At 42.3% G+C, this 18,451-nt stretch overlaps 1 protein-coding gene across 1 annotated transcript in view; it reads left to right on the top strand.

Annotated features, from left to right (window-relative positions):
- SERINC2 (serine incorporator 2) overlaps window positions 1-8,107 on the top strand; it is a 142,194-nt gene extending 134,087 nt beyond the window's left edge. The window contains exon 10 of the mRNA XM_069224896.1: window positions 5,115-8,107. Coding sequence (XP_069080997.1) covers window positions 5,115-5,253 — 139 coding nt within the window. The 3' untranslated portion in view covers window positions 5,254-8,107. The remainder of the gene's footprint in view (window positions 1-5,114) is intronic.
- Window positions 8,108-18,451: the final 10,344 nt, after the last annotated feature.

Below are 18,451 nucleotides of genomic sequence, written 5' to 3'. Positions count from 1 at the left end.
CAACACCTATTGCACGCCCTTCCAAGCAAAAGGCTGCGTGTGAAGGGGCTGTATTTACAAGGTGCCGTTAAGCCACAAAAAGTGGCTTTACGCTACCTTGTAAATACGGCGCAGTGCATTTGCGCCACTAGAGCTGTGTTGGCGCTAGGGGCTCTTAAATATGCACCTTAGACTCTTTAGGTCGCAACGCAAGTGCTCTGACGTGTTCTGATCTATCGGTGGGCTTTTAACCACGCCCTCCGTACGCCCATCGCTATCAATCGTTCGTGGGCTTGCCTTTCGAAAATCCTTTGGTACCATTAGTAAATGCTTTACATTTGTCCCTCCTTGGGGAGGTTTGGTTACAGGCTTTGACATTGACCCTCTTACATGGATAATTACCCGATTGCTGATATGTTTGACTGCGAGCAAACTTTTTCCTTTTGTGCCTCTTCTTCACGCTCATGGCGCTTTGAATAGGCTCGCTCGTGTCTACTGTTTACTTGCAGCTTATATTGAAAATGAAAAGTAAAAGTCCAGTTAGGAATTTACAATGTTAACAGCTCTAATCTCAAGCAAACGTGAGACCCATTGCATTGCAAATGCTTGTATTTTTTTAAGCTTTACATAGCTCAAACTCGACCCGAAGGTATTGGAGCGCTTCACATGAGCACCAGTTACTTTACACAAGGACACATTCATTTGTGGTAGGTAAGGGGAGATAAAGTGAGTCGCCCAGAATCACAGGATGTTGAGCCAGCGAGCCTTGAACCTGGTTCTGTCATCATAAAACATTCTGTGGCAAATGAAATTAACATATACATGTAATAAGGCTTGTTAAATGCAAAAAAAAAAAAAAAGTAACAGAAACCTATAACATACATTGGTTACCACGCTTAGCTCAGTGGTGGAATGGTGATGTGTTTTCCTAAGGCGACTGCCTGCGGGTGCTGCTTCTAACTACGTTTCAAAAGGTTGTCTGAACATTTAGCGTGGCTTGACAAGACAACACGGTATGCGCATGCTCCCTCCCGCCTGAAACCCTAAAAATGCACTTCAACCCTCGAAATGAGCTGAAGCACTCTCGTGTCCCCGGCAACAAGGAAGTGGTTCTGTCCCGGACGAGACCATTAGCCGCGTTCTAACTGCCGTGGGGAGAGGCGGCCAGGCTTTCTCCCATGCATGGCGTGCCGTTGGGAAGGTGGCGGCTATTATTATTATGATTAGTATTATTGTTATTATTATGAACGACCGGCCATATAAATACAGAAGGGAGTCGAGGCCTAGTTTAGCATAAGTCGAAAACAGTTTTATTCATCACAGCATCATCGTTTAAATTCCAATAGATTCATTTATACAGGCAAACATCATTTACATCGGAGAATGGCATCGAGACCTTTGTTTTAGTGGCCACACCCCGAGAAAGAAGGCGCCGCAGACGTCATCTGTGCACCACTGACCTCTCGCAAGCCAGCTTCAGTGACCAGCACAGCGAGTCTGCAAATCTATGAGGAGGAGGGAGGCGGCTGCCAAACAGACCCCCCCACCCCACCCTCCGTCCCTGCTGTCTGTGCCAATGGCAAGGACGGGACCGGATGAAATGAGGCTTGAAGGTCTGGCGTTGGCGCTGGTCTACGCTTGATCTTTTGTCTTTTTCTTAATGGGTTATTTTACATTTTTAAATTCAGCCGAGATCTGTGGATAAGGGAGAATACCCTTTCATCTCCGTAAAAAGATGGAGAGGAAACTCATTAGTAACCCATATAAGAGCATTGCTCTTTTGTTTTTCTTGGTTATATTGGGATCAGATATTCTTTGGACATATCAGTTACACCATCAGTTATAGATCCCTCACAGAATTAGTGTTCTATGAGAGTGACCGATCCTTCTGGGGTGGGAGTGTTTAGAGGGGTGAGCGGGTTGTAAAGGGAGGGGGGTTGATTAACGGTTCTAAGTTGACTTATTGTCAGAGTTCCCAGGACAGTTCTATATGGTATTAGCAGGTTAAAAGAGGTCATTGGTGCTGACATGCACGCAGCCTCGTGGAGGACTTGTAAGGTGTGTCTAAGCCAGAGGGAACAACCGGTACTATTCTTCCCACTAATAACCCATGATGTCCAAGAGAAAGAGTGGATTCCCCAGCAAACTGTGTTCTCTCATAGAACGTTAATGGTCTTAAAAACGGGATTCAATTGGGGAAAGTAATGCAGTTCATAAAAAATATATTCCCCAGATGGCTTCTGTTGCACAAAACTCACCACCTTGGCAGAAGTTGTACATTCCTTGGGATACATCGGTATGTCTGGGTATATCACGCAGGATTCACAGCGCGTTGAAGGGAGGTGTAGCAATGCCATTGCTACGTCCTTTTCGATTTTGGTGTGACATTGCATACAGACAGATTTAGGTTCAATACACCTCCTTACTGTCAATTTGGAGTGTTGGGTCATTTCTGAGTGCGTACGCCTCTTCCGGTCACAGGCAGGAGATCCTGCGCTCACGGACTGACCTACCGGCAGACATGCCACAAGAAGTTACTATAATGTGGCCTGATGTCTGTGCAGCCATTGACTACGAACTTCAGGCCGTCCAGCTGTCCATATGGCCTTGCTGATCTGAATGCCACCAGAGTTGCGATAACATGGAAGGGGCTATAAAGCAGCCAATCTTTTGTACTGTAACATTAATCTACTGATTAGAGTGATAGAGAATAAAGGATACAGACCAGAAGGTCTGCATCAGTGGCCCTGCAGATATTCAAACTTACCAGGCTGGTTCCACACCTACAAACCTGCTAAACAAATATGAATCCTACACAGACAGCACCTGTCTGTAGCGGTCTAATATTGACAGGGATGTGTGTTCATCACAGTTGTGGGCAGAACAATATTGCGTTGGTCCACAGTTTGCTATGAGTGTGGAAACCATCATGGGTTTGGTATAGTTTGCTGCTGCAGGGGATCTTTGTGACCAAAATCTTATCCATGTGTTTGAAGACTTAATCAAAGGAAATGTGTTGAGGCATATAGTAAAATGATCCCGGCCATTTTTTGTATGTATGAGAGTCAAGTATGAAAACCTACTCTCTGCCAAAATGGGTGCTGTTTGTGTAGATTCTTTACTAGTTAGACAACCAAAATATGGCCTCCAAAGCTCATGTGTTAAGTGGGGACTACTCAGATGTGTTCCTTAATAGTGCCTATGACAGGGTCTCCCCATTTTCAGAATACTGCATACTACTTTGTGGCTTTTCCCCTACACTCCCTTGAGACTGCTCTCCCCTTGCTGACGTCTACTCTGATGGACTTGGAGTGAGAACTGCTTGACTCGCCACTGGCTGAGAAGCAAATTATGGAAGGCTTGCCATCTGCCAAATGCCCAGTCCTGTTGGTTTTCATCAGTAGTCGTGCTGCCTTCTTGACTCCTCACCTTCTGAATATATTTTCCAGGGCCCTTCAAACAGGTCACCTCTGGCGAGACTGTAATAAAGCCACAATATCCGTTCTACTGAAGCCCAAGACTGCCCCGACCCCTTATAATGCTGTGCCGCCTTTAGACCCTTCTTGATGATTTAACTTGCATACAAATGTCTCACCTCAGGTCCAACATGGCCTGAATGGCTTAATGCAGAGGAGGTGGAAGCCTCACTCTCTGAGTTGAATTCAGATCCCATTTCCTTGTGCTCCCAATTTACAGGCCCGCTGTGCTGATGTTGTTTGACCTGAGAAAAACCTTTGATTCCTTAAAGGTGGGATTTCTCTGGTTGGTCATTCTGAGGATGAACTCAGTGCCGTCATTCATGGCATTTGTCCACATATTTTACATTGACCCTTGGAGTCAAGTTGGAGTAAATGGTGTCTTATCAAGATACCTTGCAGATTGAGAGAGGCACAGGCAAGAATGCCTTTTCTCACCTTTTGTTTTTTGTTTTGGGATCGAGTATTTGGCAATATGTGTATGGAGGGATGGCTGGTGCTGGGCTTCCAGCGGGCAGGTGGTCTAGAAGATCAGGTCTACCTCTGCCTGACGACCTGCTCCTCTTTTTTCGTAAACTACAGTGGAAAAGTTGTGTAACTTTCAGGCTTAGTAGTGGATGGGGGACAAATTAATCCTCGTCCCTATTCAAGAAGTAGGAGAGAGCAACCTGCTAGCATTCTCAGCTGTGTGTTCAAACCGAACTTTTTAAATATTTGGGATTGTATGTCATGATCAGCCTAGCATTCTGCCAATTTGGGATGGCCCACTGAGCAAAACAAAGTGATGATTGGAATGCTTGAATTAATCTCATCCACTGGTAATTACTGGTACCACATTCCTGTCCATCTTTTTTGCCAACCATTCTACCTCCGATATGAACCAGCCGTATGCAAATCCGCCTTGGTCCAGTTGTATTGCAGTAGTTTACCCTGAACTGACAGTTTGTGACCTATGTAGGCCTTGCCAGTAGGGTGCAGCTTGAGTCCTTTGGCACATTGTGCATACTTGTCCTACTGGGAAGAGGGGGAGGGAACCTGGTCGGGGGTCACAGCCTGGCCTATTAGGTCCTATTGGAGGAGGGGGAATGCTGATTTGCATTTCGCATTCCTGTTGGCTGTTCTAAGCAAACTAGAAACCATACAAACCTGGCTCAATTACTTGAAATTTGACACCCTCAAGACCCAACTCCCAATGAATCAAAAGTCGCTTAGATTCTTCCTGGACCCTAACCTCACCACTAGGAACACATTACCAAAACAAGTTAGACAGCCTGGTACTGGCTCTCTCTCCAATTGTTCCAGAAACTAACTTCAGAACTTGTATTTGATCCCTCATGGACACGTGCATCTGGAGGGTGGTAATGACCTGTACAATGACTCCATACTGGCACCCCTTTGTAAGCCAGTTTCCTTGTTTGTTCCATGAGTGCCATTGTGTTTTTTTGGGGTTTCCCAGCACACGCTTGATGCCATGTTTATCCTAAAGCGAGAGGTCACAGCAAACCTGTCCTGACATGCAAATTGTATTAAATCCTGGTTTGTGAGATTCTGACCTGCTTTTTCCTGCCTCCCTGGAAATCTTTCAATTTTCCGGTCAGCCGGTCTGTCACTCGCTTGCGGAATCTGTACCAACACCACATCATTTCTGCTTTCTTCTAGGCCTGACTCCACATACTCCACCATGACAAGTGCCTGGTCTGCAGTGTGGGTGAAGATTTCCTCCAGCTGGGTGGGCCTGCTTCTGTACCTCTGGACCCTGGTAGCGCCTGTCATTCTCAAGGACCGTGACTTCAGTTGAGGAACAAAAGGCTTGCAGATTCACTACTGCCATACTGTCTACTTGTTTATTGGTGCATCCCACTAAATAACAATCCGTGGCAATCAATTCCATTCAAACAGGAGGGATAAAAGTCTTAGAAATTCTCGTGTACCCTTTATAATGTGCTGTTCATTTACATGTTGTTACTAGAGCTATCTTGTTTTCCTTTTGTTATGTTTGTCAACTTTCACTACTGCCGTTCTTTTTCTTTGCTTCCATTTATATTGTTCAACACTTCTTTCCGCCTTTTCTATGTTTTCCTGGTAGTTTCTATTTATTTTGCTTCTGTTTTTCGTATTTTATTAATTTAAACTTTTGAATTGGTTCTTTTTCATCTTTTCAGTGCCTGCTTCTTTCGCTGATTTGTTTCTCCTCACATTTTCTATTGTAATTTTTAGTCCTGTTTTGTTTTTTGTTCCTCTTCCCCCTCCCCATCTCCCTTTCATGGCCAATACTTCCCAAAATAGGTCAATTCCTACTGTTCTACATGGTGTTTCTTGTCAAACACACTTTCAGAAAATATATCCTGAAAATTTCTCTTCTGCAAGCAAATAATGAAAGGGCCCCAAAATCGTGTATTTAAAACAAAGTGACAACATTGTTTTTTTAATTTTTTTTATATAGGAATAATCACCATGCCAAATTTGAAAATTAATGGTAAAATATTATCTCATTCCTGAGATGATTACGGATCTTGTCCAGGGATCTGGACTTGCATGTTGGCGTGAAGATTGAGGCTTCCATTCTGCTGTGGAACTCATGACTGGTGATTGATCCAGCTATTGCAAAGGCAATGCAGAATATGGACAAGTGCCTTATGTTCATTGATCATTTTTGATTGCTTTTAACTATAAATATGTTGCGGGTAGAATGGACAGTGTTTTTGCTACCGTTTTGATGAAGTGTTACGGATTCATTTACTGTTCTCAGGGATGACTTAAATTGGGGCCTCTAACTTTCTGAGAACTGCCTTCTTTTGGTCCTGTTTTGATAGGACAGAAGTTCCTCTGTTTCAGAGGTCCTAATGGCATTCAGGACCGTTTCCTCTCACAGCTATGCACATTAAGGAAGCCTTCAGGCCATCCCTGTGTCTGAAGGGTTGCCTGTTTAGTTGATGGCTATACACCTGAATGCCTTAAATGTTATCATGGCTGTGGACCTAAGTGCTGCTTCAAAGATTGTAAAGGAAATTTGCCTGATTCTCCATAGGAATCTTATACGCCCGAACTCCCCGTTTTGCTGAACACTTGAATGCAACAAATAGTTTATTGTATTGCGGTACATATTTTTGTAAAGACGAAATAGTCTTTGGATCACTTGCATGTTGCTCCAAAACGTTTTGGAGAAAACAGAAGTAGAAGAGGAATATAACCCTCCATAACGCTCTTGTAGGGCTCTCACTGACTCAGGTACTATACAGTATACTTTACCTCTGTAATATAACCTCACTGGAAGCGGAATCCTTATTGCTTTTCCACGTTTGTTCTATTTTGATTAAAGCCCAGTGTATGTTGGATAAGAGAACATTTAAAACAAAAGTTTAGCATGTGCTTTACTCCTCTAAGTTGGATAGTTGTGCTAGTGTGCAGATGGAGGATTACTTTCTTTTTTTACCTCTGAGTACAAGGAAAAGTGATGAAAACAATCAGATACTGTAGCTGTATGCAGAGTGAAGACCTATATGGCAACAAGACTATTTGTGATAGGTGTGTGCGCTAAAAGGCCAATAAGGCGTGTCAGTTGCTTGACTCTTGCCCAACCCTACATGCGCTAGTCACCCTGACCACTTCCCTCATACTCCTTGCACATTTACAGCCCCAGGGCCTTTGTACAACATTGCAAATAGAAGTCTTCTATTCCCTTCCTTCTCCGATTTAGAAAATTCAGCCTATGCTGAGCATTTTTTTTTTTTTTATTTCCCAAAAGATGAGGCTTCCTCTTTCCCCAAAACTCCATCCTTCACTAACGCACAGTAACAGAGGTAAGGCTCCAGAGTGCGTCTTACCCTGTAGTAGTGCACATCCACCATAAATCTGTGTACGGAAGAAGGTGTTTAGTGTCTGTAAAACTCTGTACGGTACCTTCTGCTATCAGTTCTCCTCAGTGATTTCTTTCCCCTCCATGTAAGCCTTTCAAGGAGAAGCATTGATGAGGACTGTTTCTCTGCACCTTTGCTTTTAGTACATACAGCTGCTGTGGAAGGTTTGTGTCCTATATGAACGAAGGTCATTATTTACAGGTCTTTCTATTGTATGCTGGAAATGTGCCTTATTGAACTTGTACTGTAATCATACGTTTGATAAATAATACTGATTTAATGACACTTGGGCTGTGGACGATTTGATTATGTGCTATTTTATGTCATTCTGGGTATTGGCTAAAAAGTTTTATCGCCACTTGAGATGCCGTCATGCGGTGCACTTTTACTCGGTCTCACCTGTCCCTATTTATGAGACTGTCTTGACTTCTTACACAGCTTTTGGGAGAACCTAATTTGCAGTTTATCAAATCCCTCTTCCAGGTAACTTGCACACCAAGAGCTCTCTTACTTAAGACTTTCCCAAGCAGTAAGATCGTCGGGTTAAGTTTATAACCGTTATTTTTGTACATCACCATAAATAAGAACTTTGGTAATTGAATTTGATGCTTAATTTAATACAGGTACTTTCGGTGACTGTTCTACACTGTATGTTTTTTCAAATGCGGCGTTTTATTGTAAAGTGCAGTTTTTATTATGTCTTCCTTCTACGTTTTCAGTTGATACGCCTCTATTGTGGAAGTGGTGTACCTGTTTGTGAATAATAAAATAAAACAAAAGTTTGTTTAAGTAGAACTTGTCTGCTCATTTTTTTTCAACTCTATCTCTGCCAACCGGAACTGCAAAAAAAGAAAAATGGCAATGCTGCTGTCAGGCGTCTCCTCCCCTTCAAACATCTTAGACTTTTTATTCAAATCAGTGCTTTACATGGGCCGGTACTTTTTTTTTCCCTCCAAGAGTACCGGAACTTCTCCGTTACAAAGGAGAGTACCGGTACTCACTGCAACTGGTCCGCATTTAAAGGGACAAATAGTCGTCATGTGGGCATGCACCACATTTCTACACTGCGGCGCATGCTCTCATGATGGCCATTTCACACTGGTGGTTACGAGACATGGCAGAACAGCGTGTGACGTCACCCGCCAGGTAGCTGGGTGGCGGGAAGAAAGGGAAGCCCTTTAAAAAGCGCAACTTGCGCTGGCTTTCCCTTTCTTCTTTGCAAGCACAGGCACAGTAGCACGGAAAACACCGACATCGGACAAGGGGGCAGAGGAGAGCAGCTGCAAGCAGGTTTGCTGCCAGATTGAGGCCCCAGCCAGGAGTCATCAAGCAGGACAGGACTCTGTGTTTATCGAGCGACATCAGAGTTTCAGCAACTGGACCCTTGTGCCATCCAGGACCGGATTGCTGCAGCATCTAGGCTCTTTCTAGGCAGCGGGCGCAACAATCTTCCAGATCAGGTAAGTCTGTCTGTAGTGGGACTGAGGACAAATGGGTGGGATCGAGGGGCACGAGTTAGTTATGTTTTGATTTTTTGTTTTTTTTTAATCCTTTTTTAAAATTTAAAAGTCCCCTCACGTTTTTTGTAAATACAGAACCGTCAGCTGAAGATTATTCCAGCAAGTCTTCTGTGCTGTAAAACTGAGGCACTACAGACAGCCGATCAATCCTTTCTGCCAGGCTGTTTGCCTAGAATAGTTGCAAATGTGCACTACAAGTTAATCTGCAAAAATAAAGGTAACCTTCAAAAGTAAAGGATACTCGGAGTCAGTAATCACTTTACTTTATTGAAGTTTTGTGGTGAGAGAGTTATTACTTTTGAGTGGTAGTGCAGAGTTAACGATGTGCTGATAAGTGCGTGCTTTCAATTGTAATTGTAGTTATGTAGTGCTTACTAGCCCTAAAGGTTTTGAAGAGAGGGTAATCTAAAAAAAATGCATAATGTACAGTTTGGATATTACTAAACTAGATTTTAAAGGCACAATTTCATCCTAAAATGTTTTGTGCTTTTTGTTGCAGTCTATCTCAGTTAAACTGTGTATAATGCAAGCTAAAATAATGACTTTCCTATTCAGTGCATTGCCACAGGCTCCACTACGGCAACCAAGATTTAGGGGCATATGTAACAGCCCCTAGCGCCTCCTTGTGCCACATTAGCATCATTGTTTAGACGCTAATGTGGCCCAACGAGGCCAATACCCTGCTCCATATTTACTTTGTAACCTAATGCTCTACATTATGCCTACGCCAGGCATAATGATGCAAAGGTTGGCGTTCCCCCATAAGGAGGTGTTGCGAAAAATGGTGCAAAAAAAATCTAACTGATTCCCAAACGTCATTTTTTTCGGCACTTTTAATGTCTGCTCAGAGCAGGTGTTAAAAGGAGTCACACCATTGTTTACAATGGCCTCCTATGTACTCCACAGGAGTAGCACCAACATTTTGGTGCTACTCCTGCAGAGTACATCAGTATTGTCATAAAGAAATGCACTATTGCCCCCTACCCTGCGCCATGGTGCGCCATATTTTAAATACATCGCTCACATGGTTGGGGTAAAGGGAGCAAGAAAAGTAGCGCTGCACTGTGTGCTGCGCCACATTTTTAAAATATGCCCCTTAATTCCGTGGCTTCCTGGTTAGACAGACTCTGCTGTGTATATACTAAGAGCGGTTTCATAATGTACTGATAGTGCATTTCCCACTGAGTAACAATGTTTTTTATTTCTTTTTCATTTAAGCTGCATGCCAATTTATATGTAGCTAACTGATAGTGAAAAGCCAAAAACTAATTTTGATTATTTTGGTTATTTTGATAATTTTGGTTCTTTTTAGCCACGTTGTTGACCCTATTCCATGCTCACCGCCCCCCCAACCCGCCCCTCCATTGCTTGATAACATCACAGTTCTCATACTTTTTTAACGCACTTCGACAGCTGATTCGGAAACTGAGCTTGACAGGCATTGGAACATTCTTAATGGCCTGGTATTGTTGCTACTAACTTTCCCTGTTCAAGGAGAAATGTTTTAATCGAATCCAGTTTTTTTTTCTTTGACCCGTAGGACTTGTAGTCTTGCTGTATAATGGAATAAACAAGACTATAAGTCCCATAATTCAAAGATGAAACCTGGCCTGCAGCAGCACATCACCCATTGAATTCAGATACGCCGCGGGCCATTGTGTATGTTCTCTGTAAAGTGTGTGCATCCTTCGCCGAGCGCCCAGGGTCTCCCTGAGAGCGTGAGCTCCACTCCACACAACAAGAGAATAAACAGCACTACTGCTCAACTAAAAGTGAAAACACCTGCAGTTCTGAAGGTTTCCCATGAGGCAGGGCAGTGCGGTGCGGAATGGTTAAGGCAAGGATTGAGTGGGAAAGTTTTCATCCATGGCTTCATTAGGGTAGTGATAAAGGGCCTCTCTAGTGAAGTTTGTATCAGGCAGCTCTGATGCCTGTTTGACATTGTTTAAAGCTGTGGTCCTTCTCAAATCAACTGTCTGCAGCTTACTGCATGCACAGGAGATTTGTATGAGCATAGTAAGCCGTGGCCACTGCCAGCAAGGACAGTGGCGTAGTTCTCATTGGTACAGCAGGTGCAGTTGCACTGAAGCCCAGAGGCCTTGATGGGTCCATTGAGCTCAGGTGCATTCATTGCCCAAACAGCATTCAAATAGGCCAATTTACTTATTTGCACTGGGCCCCATGGCATCCTTGCTATAGTACTTCAGTTGTTCCTGTTACCTTGGTCCTTAGACGCTGAGAGAAGCTTGGCACGTTGATTAGCTTATCCAGTTATTTTAAACTTTCCATAATGATAGGCTTTGTTTTTTCCCTGTTATGAACATAAAGCTTCTGATGGCAAAGTTAAAACTGCAGCTCAATATATATATGACAACATAATGGCTCTCAGGCGAATGTAGTGGTAGGAAGGGGATGTGTTTTATTGCCAACCTCTGCCTTAGTTGGGGAATGCTGGCCAGTAGAAGGTGGCTATGGAATCCTACACACTGTAGCTGACCCTTAATGCTCTTTCCTTCATTACCTTTATATTCTCTTCACATTACCAACTCATGTACCCTCTACTCTATCTTTACTCGTGTACTCTTTATCAGGTCCATCTCCTAATAGTCTCCTCCCTTTCTCTTAGTATTTATCTGTCACATTCTCTCCGGTGCTTTCTGCCATTCACTGTCATGTACATCACCAAAGGGTATGCGCTATTTTCAGGTTCTCTGCCACACCTGTCAGATAATTTGCACACCATGCAGGCAACTTTAATCTCTATCCTCTACCGTCCACTTCCACAGCAGATACCTTCAACTCCTTTCATAATCCTTTCATTCTTCTCAGGTACTCTTCTCTGAGTAGAATGCCGCTGTCCATTCGCAAGAACCTGAGTCTGAGAATCTCATATGCCAGCCATCCTACATAAGTACTGTCATTAACGTGTGGGCACGGGAGACTCCCAAATGTGAATACCCCAAAATCTACCTCGATTAAGTGGCTACAGGATTAATGATTGACAGAGTAAAGTCAGAACACAATTTTATTAGACGTCATACTGCCTTAGTCCTTAAACACTATCACACTACATTAATATTTATTCTGTCCACTCTAGCTAATGTCATGAGGAGAAGGCATGACAAACTAGTTACAAGAACAACAGCAAACTATTCTGAATAAACAGGGCACAGTGGACAAGTAGCAAGCCCTTGAGAAAGACAGTATTGTGAGGATGTTGGAATGTTTTTTTTTTCCCTATCCAACAGCAGGAACGATGTCAATGGAAATAAGCAAATATTACTGGACTGTGTGCTGCTGAAAGAACATATTTTGAAAAAGATGGTGACTGGGCCTAATCTGAGGCCTAGTTAACAAGAGCTAGGAAAATCCACTTCTACATGTCATAGGAAGTTTGTTTCAAATGTAGCTACAGTATGTACATGTATATTTGAGAGTAACTCTACATTCTGCACAGTTAATAATGTGCAAAACTGAATATGCATAAAAACCTTAAAGGGACACTTTGTTCCCCTTCAGTAAAGCTCATATGACCTGTGCCTCTGTTTATACATCCATGTCTGGCAGTGTGTCTCCCAAAAGATAATTTGCAGTCTCCCCAGCATCTCATCAAAATGTCTGAGTGGTAGATGGCACATGTTTTGGTAGCTAACATGCTTCAATGGTTGTCCGCAGCTTTTAATGTTTAGTTTAATGTAGTGCTGCTGTGCAAGTTAGCACAGTACACTCACTGTCAGTGAAATAGATCGCTCAGTGCAAATCAAGACTTGGTTATGGGAAGCTCTATCATCATTCAAAGCAAGTCTTCTTTGACTGAATTTTGTGATCCTGAGCAAGTTACCTCGCTCATCTCATTAACTCACTTGTCTTACGGGCGGGACTGCCTGCGGGAATATGTCCGAATTCACATTGGTGTACAATCTTTCAATTCACCATTATCAATTCTTACAAGCTTTCACCTTGACAAGTCAGTTTACATCATCCGTGCCCCATCTGTGTATTGTGATTGCAGATCAAAGCAATTTTTTAAAAATTTGTTTCAGTTTCACTGCGTCGGGCTTCACGAGACATTGCAAGCGGGGAAAGGTTGTTGGTGTCGGGCATCAGGTTGCTACAGATCCAAATTCAGTCTACGTGGTAAAAATGAGATTGCTGAAGTGGTTGCCCAAGGATAGTGCCTCTCAAGGCACCAAAAGGAAGCAAATGGAGATGGAGTGTTCGGATGACGTTGATTGTGTTGTATCTAAAGGTGGTAATGCTAATAATAATGCAGATAATTATATCACTGTGGACACTACTCTGCATCATTCTAGTGAGAGTCAAACACTGCTTTTCACTATATTGGCTACAAATGAGTTCAAAGAGGTGGACTTACCGGACTACTGGAATATTGAGCAAATGCAATATTTCTGTAAAGAATATACCTGGCTAATTGAAAATAAAAAATCAGGTTGCTCAACATGTTGATCGCCAAAAACACTGGGTGCAAATAAAACCCAATCATTAAGACTTTCACAAGAATGGTCAGTAAGCAACAGATGTCTCTACAGGGAAAAAAATACAGAGAGCATAAATTTTCAACAGCTCATGTCACTGCAGAGTCCCTAAGACAGAGCATGGAAAATCATGCACATTTAATGAACATTGCGGAACAGGAAACAACATGCTGTGTGTTTCATACAGCATATAAAATAGGGAAACATGGGTGGCCATTTGTAGATATGTCGCCAGACGTTGATGTGCAGCAACTGAACGAATTGAATATGGGCCGTGTTCTTCATAGTAACAATTCATGGGCTGACATTGTAGACCATATTTCTTCAGGCATGAGAAAAAAAACTTGCAAAGGACATATTAGAAAAAAAAAAACGTAAAATATGCTTGTTAATTGAGGAATCAACCACTTTAAGTGGAAAATCTGTGCTTGTCCCTTGCTTGCATGCTGCTGTCGCAAGTGATTCTGATGTGTGTACTTTTTGTTTTGACTTAGTTGAACTTGATGGCACCACAGCTGTGATGGAGTGCCTACAGAAGCACTGCTTTCATGAGGACTTTCTTCGAGAATGTTTGATTGCCTTGGCTTGTGATGATGCATCAGAAATGCTGGAGTTGCAGCACAGCTACAGATTCGCTATCCGGGCTTATTTGTGTGGCACTGTAGCAACCATCGGTTGGAACTAGCTGTCGGAGATGTTATGAAAGAAATTTCAGGCATAAATTACTTTAAGATCTTTGACAAATTATATTCTTTGTACCATACCTCACCTAAAAATCTAAGAGAACTGAGACAGTGTGCAAAGGAAATTGAGCAGCGTTTTCTTGTTATTGGACAGATTCTTTCCATTTGCTGGGTTGCTTCCAGTGAAAGGAGTGTAAAGGCTGTATGGCAGAGCTTTTCTTCACTACACCAGCATTTCTCAAAAGCTGCTGTTGATCAACAACCCGATGCCCGAGAGAGAGCAAAATATGCTGCCCTTGACACCTCTTGCTCATTTTTAAATAATGTTGGTGTCATGTTGGATGCTCTTGCAGAATTGAGTGACTTTTATCACCAGCTTCAGCGCAATGACACAACCCTTCCAGATGCTGAACAATTGCTGACAAGGGCAGTCAGGGTCTTTGACTCGATGGTTAGCACCCCTGGTCCCTACACTGAAGAAGCAATGGAAGCCTGCAGCAGCCTTAAATTCAGGGGCGTAGGCCTACTTGTAAAGAGAAAATTTCCAGAGATAAATGCACCTCTATTCTACAGGAGCTTAGCAGAAAACATAGAAACAAGATTTTCCACCACAACATCTTCCCATGTCAGCACTAAAATGGCAGACACTCCCAAAACAGACAGCATGACATTATTTGCACAGCACATAAAACTGATATATCCCGAAAACTTGCCAGAAGACAGCATGGATATTCAATATAGTGACCAGGATGTGAGGCAGCTTTGTCAAATCTTGAGAGTAAATGTGGTGGATAGAATTAGGAGATTTAGAGAGTACAAGGAGGTCAAAGCTGCCTACATACCTCTAGATTTTACTTTATTGATGAAAGCTGTTGAGACCATTGCTGTGTCCACAAGTGAATGTGAAAGAAGTTTTAGCTGTATGAATGATCTGCTCACACCAAAGAGAAATTCTATTTGTACTAATCGTCTGTCATCCCTTCTGTTTTTAAATGTGTTGGACCACCCATTTAAAGGTTTGAATCACTACCGTATGTTAAAACATGGCTGCAACTAGAAAAGAGATCAGCTGATGAGACAGCTTGTCGTTCACGCAACCACAGGGAAGAAAAGTCCCCCTTCGAATCAATGTGGTCGCTTTTTTGATGTCTTTTGTTAACAGTCACTGCTGTTCGTTTTGAAACATTAATTTGCAATTTCCAAGCTGCCAAATGTGGTCCCACAACTTGGTTGTTTCAGTACTTTAGCACATTGTGCTTGGTGAATGTGTAGATGTTAAACTAATCTGTTCCCTGTTAGATTAATAAACTTTAGTTTTTGCAATTGATCTTAGTAGTACTGAGAATTCCAGATTGCACTTTCATTGGACCATTGCTCCTGACAGAAAGGAAAACCTGATAGTTACCTGTTCATCAATGTGAACTAGCATTGGTTAGTAGAAAATCATGGACCACTTTTCTACAAGCTGCCCATGGTAGCTGAAACTGTGTATAATATCAATATTAAAATGTGATTCGTGTGCCATTTGTGCAGAGGCAATCTTCATATATGCCACATTTGAAAGACATTGATAAAAGTATCCTTAATGCGTGCTGGGGGACCAACAATACATGTTGAAGCAATTTGTAACCAATTTGTAACCATATGCACCAAATAAAATTCTTGAGGTCTTTAAATGTTTGTCATTAGCCCTGCCCCAAGCCCCGCCCACAAGCCCTGTCTCTAGCCCCACCTCCTTGCCACACCCCCGACCGTAGCTCAATATGTTGAGCACCTGCACTTTTTTTTTTCCCCATTTAAATCACCCATTCAAATATCTGTAGCGGTTCACAAATAAAGTTCCTTGCCAGCTTCATTTATGTTCCTGCCATCTCTGTTCCACCAAGAGTGTTTATGCCGACTTCTTTTCAGCTCTGCCTTCCATATGCACTTCTGTATCCTAACTGTCATAGACTCTGTGCAGCGCTTAACACCAAACAGTTGGTTACTTTGGATTCAAATGAGTGTGCTTATACCGGCATTGCGAAATGTTCTGGCATCCCTTCAGAACACTGGAACCTCCATTTTCTGGTTTTCTCATGACCATACCAGTCTTAAGTTGATTGTAGGCCCCAGGCAGGAAATCAATAGTAGTCTTAAGTTCTCTATAATAAGCAGTCAATTGGACTTGGTTAGAGGGTGAAGTAGATGTTTAGGACATTTTGGGTAAATGTTATACCCTGTCTAGGAATTAGAAAGATAAACATTTTCCTGGATGTCAAATCAGAAAAGAAAGCAGGTGGCACGGAAACGTATAAAGGAGAGGTGAGTAGTCGTTGTCAAGGTATAGTTGTATATGTCCTTGCAGAAAAAAGTGTATTATAAATAAACTCACTTATTTCTGTTGGACAGGGGGCAGGTACATAAAGGAGGGGGGATATTATTAAGTTAAACACAGTCTGAAGAGCGGGAGCATATCAACTTGTCACATTTTCAAAAGAAGCACAAAAATTGCGGCACACTGATGCCCTACTTTTAAATGTTTTTGAGGGATTTCAAATGTTATTTTTGTACCATTTATATCTGGAAATGGCCAGTGAGGCAGTCTTTCGGTGCTGTGGTGTAAGTAATGACTGCTGAGCTGAAACAGTGGTGGGTGCAACTATTTCCCACAGGTCTTCCAGGGCCTCAGCTAAAAAGTCCCCAATTGGATAACCAAGTGACACTCCCTTTTCCATTGATTCTTGATTCTTCAAGGCTGCACTGCTAAAACTTACTCTAGGAGGAGGTAGAAAGTTTGGAACTTAAGCGAAGTTTGAGCTATGCTGTTATTATCAATAGTCTATCTACTGTTTAGTTGATAATTACTAGGGTTAGTTAGATTGTGGTGGATGGTTTATTATTTCGGTGGAGGCCAACCCAGAGACAAACTGCCCCTTGCAAGCCATACTTGGCCATCTCCGTCAACGAGGTGGGGATCACTTTCCTGAAAGTGCTTCTGCTGGTGTGGTGGAAGCCCTTATTAAATACTGGATGTCCACCATGCATGCAATATTTAGTTCTACAAAACAAAATATCAATGGCCCCGACGTGCTGGCTTTCCCCTTCTGTCCCAAACGGAAAAAGTTCTTCAGAAGGTCCCACCTGTAACGTACATTGACTGACCCAAGGCGGGCGTGCTGTCAAAGATTTTTGCCGACAAAGCCCGCTCAGATCAATAGAGTTGAAGAAATTCTAAGTTGGCAGATGGGACATCTGCTGCATTTTATCGGATATGTCAAACTACAAATAACCCCTTTTATCTTTTTGTCAGAGTAGGACTGCTATAAGAAATGAGTGCCACCCCACCCCTAAAAAATAGAGCGTTTTAACACGTGAGATTGAAATACAACCTCATCCCTATTCTGTAGTTCAGAAGGTGCTGTATTTCATATATAGGGCCGTTCAATCGATGTTGGTATAAGTGGAAGGGTTTAGTGTGGCCTCTGTAGACTTTGAGAATTTTCCTTCAAGCTTACTGCAATATCTATTTCTTGCAGTTAGTCATTGGGATAGAGGTGGCAGGCGAACAAATACAATGCATCACCTTTCCTATGAGGTCTACCCCTTGTTATAGATTTTTGGCTACTCTGGTTTTCACAGTGGGGAACTCAGTGAGGTTAAGCCCACAAATATATGTTTGTAGTGCCACTACCCAAACATGAGTAAGCACAAAAACCTCCCACTGTAAGTGGAACCGTCCCAACCTAAAAACTAGTATACTGCGTCGAAAAGTGATCAACTCAATCATGCAATGTAGTGAGAATGGGAAAAACAGTGTTTAAAATCATCAAAGATGGGCACTTCCTTTTGAGCACAGTTAGCATGAAAAAACATGAGTGTTTACAGTAAGCTAATGACAATATGCATTTTTCATCCACATCCCCTCTCTTTACAATAATAATTAACACACATTTCAATGCTAATCAAGTTATTCACTTCGTAATTCATGCCATTTTCATGAGCTTGCGTAGGACTTTACTCAGGTTTCCAATCCTCCTAATCATATACTGCTTTCAGTGTGCCATTCAGGGCTTTTTTTTTTTGCTATTTATAAGCTGGGAGATAGATGCTACACAGACTTGTACAAAAATGCAAATCTGCAAAAAAACGATGAAAATGATTAACAAACTCAAGAGTTTTCATTCTGCAAGCTCCAAAAATACTTTTTACCCAAGACAAATAATTTCAGACTCTGGAATCATCAAAATAATGCAGTCTGGGTACACTTTCATATACCTGGACAACCTGTGTGCGCATACTTAAGTGTAAATTCAGAATCAAATTGTAACATCCTGTCCCTACAACTATACGAGTCCCACACTTGGCAGTCAGGACAAAATCAAGAGCCATTCTGTTATGTTTTGTACTATCAGTTTGTTGGGGTTCCAGTTGTCAGGAAATTAAACGTAAGGCAGTGAG

The sequence above is a fragment of the Pleurodeles waltl genome, chromosome 3_1 (assembly GCF_031143425.1).
Source record: "Pleurodeles waltl isolate 20211129_DDA chromosome 3_1, aPleWal1.hap1.20221129, whole genome shotgun sequence".
Taxonomy (NCBI): domain Eukaryota; kingdom Metazoa; phylum Chordata; class Amphibia; order Caudata; family Salamandridae; genus Pleurodeles; species Pleurodeles waltl.
This window is presented reverse-complemented; position numbering and strand designations above follow the sequence as displayed.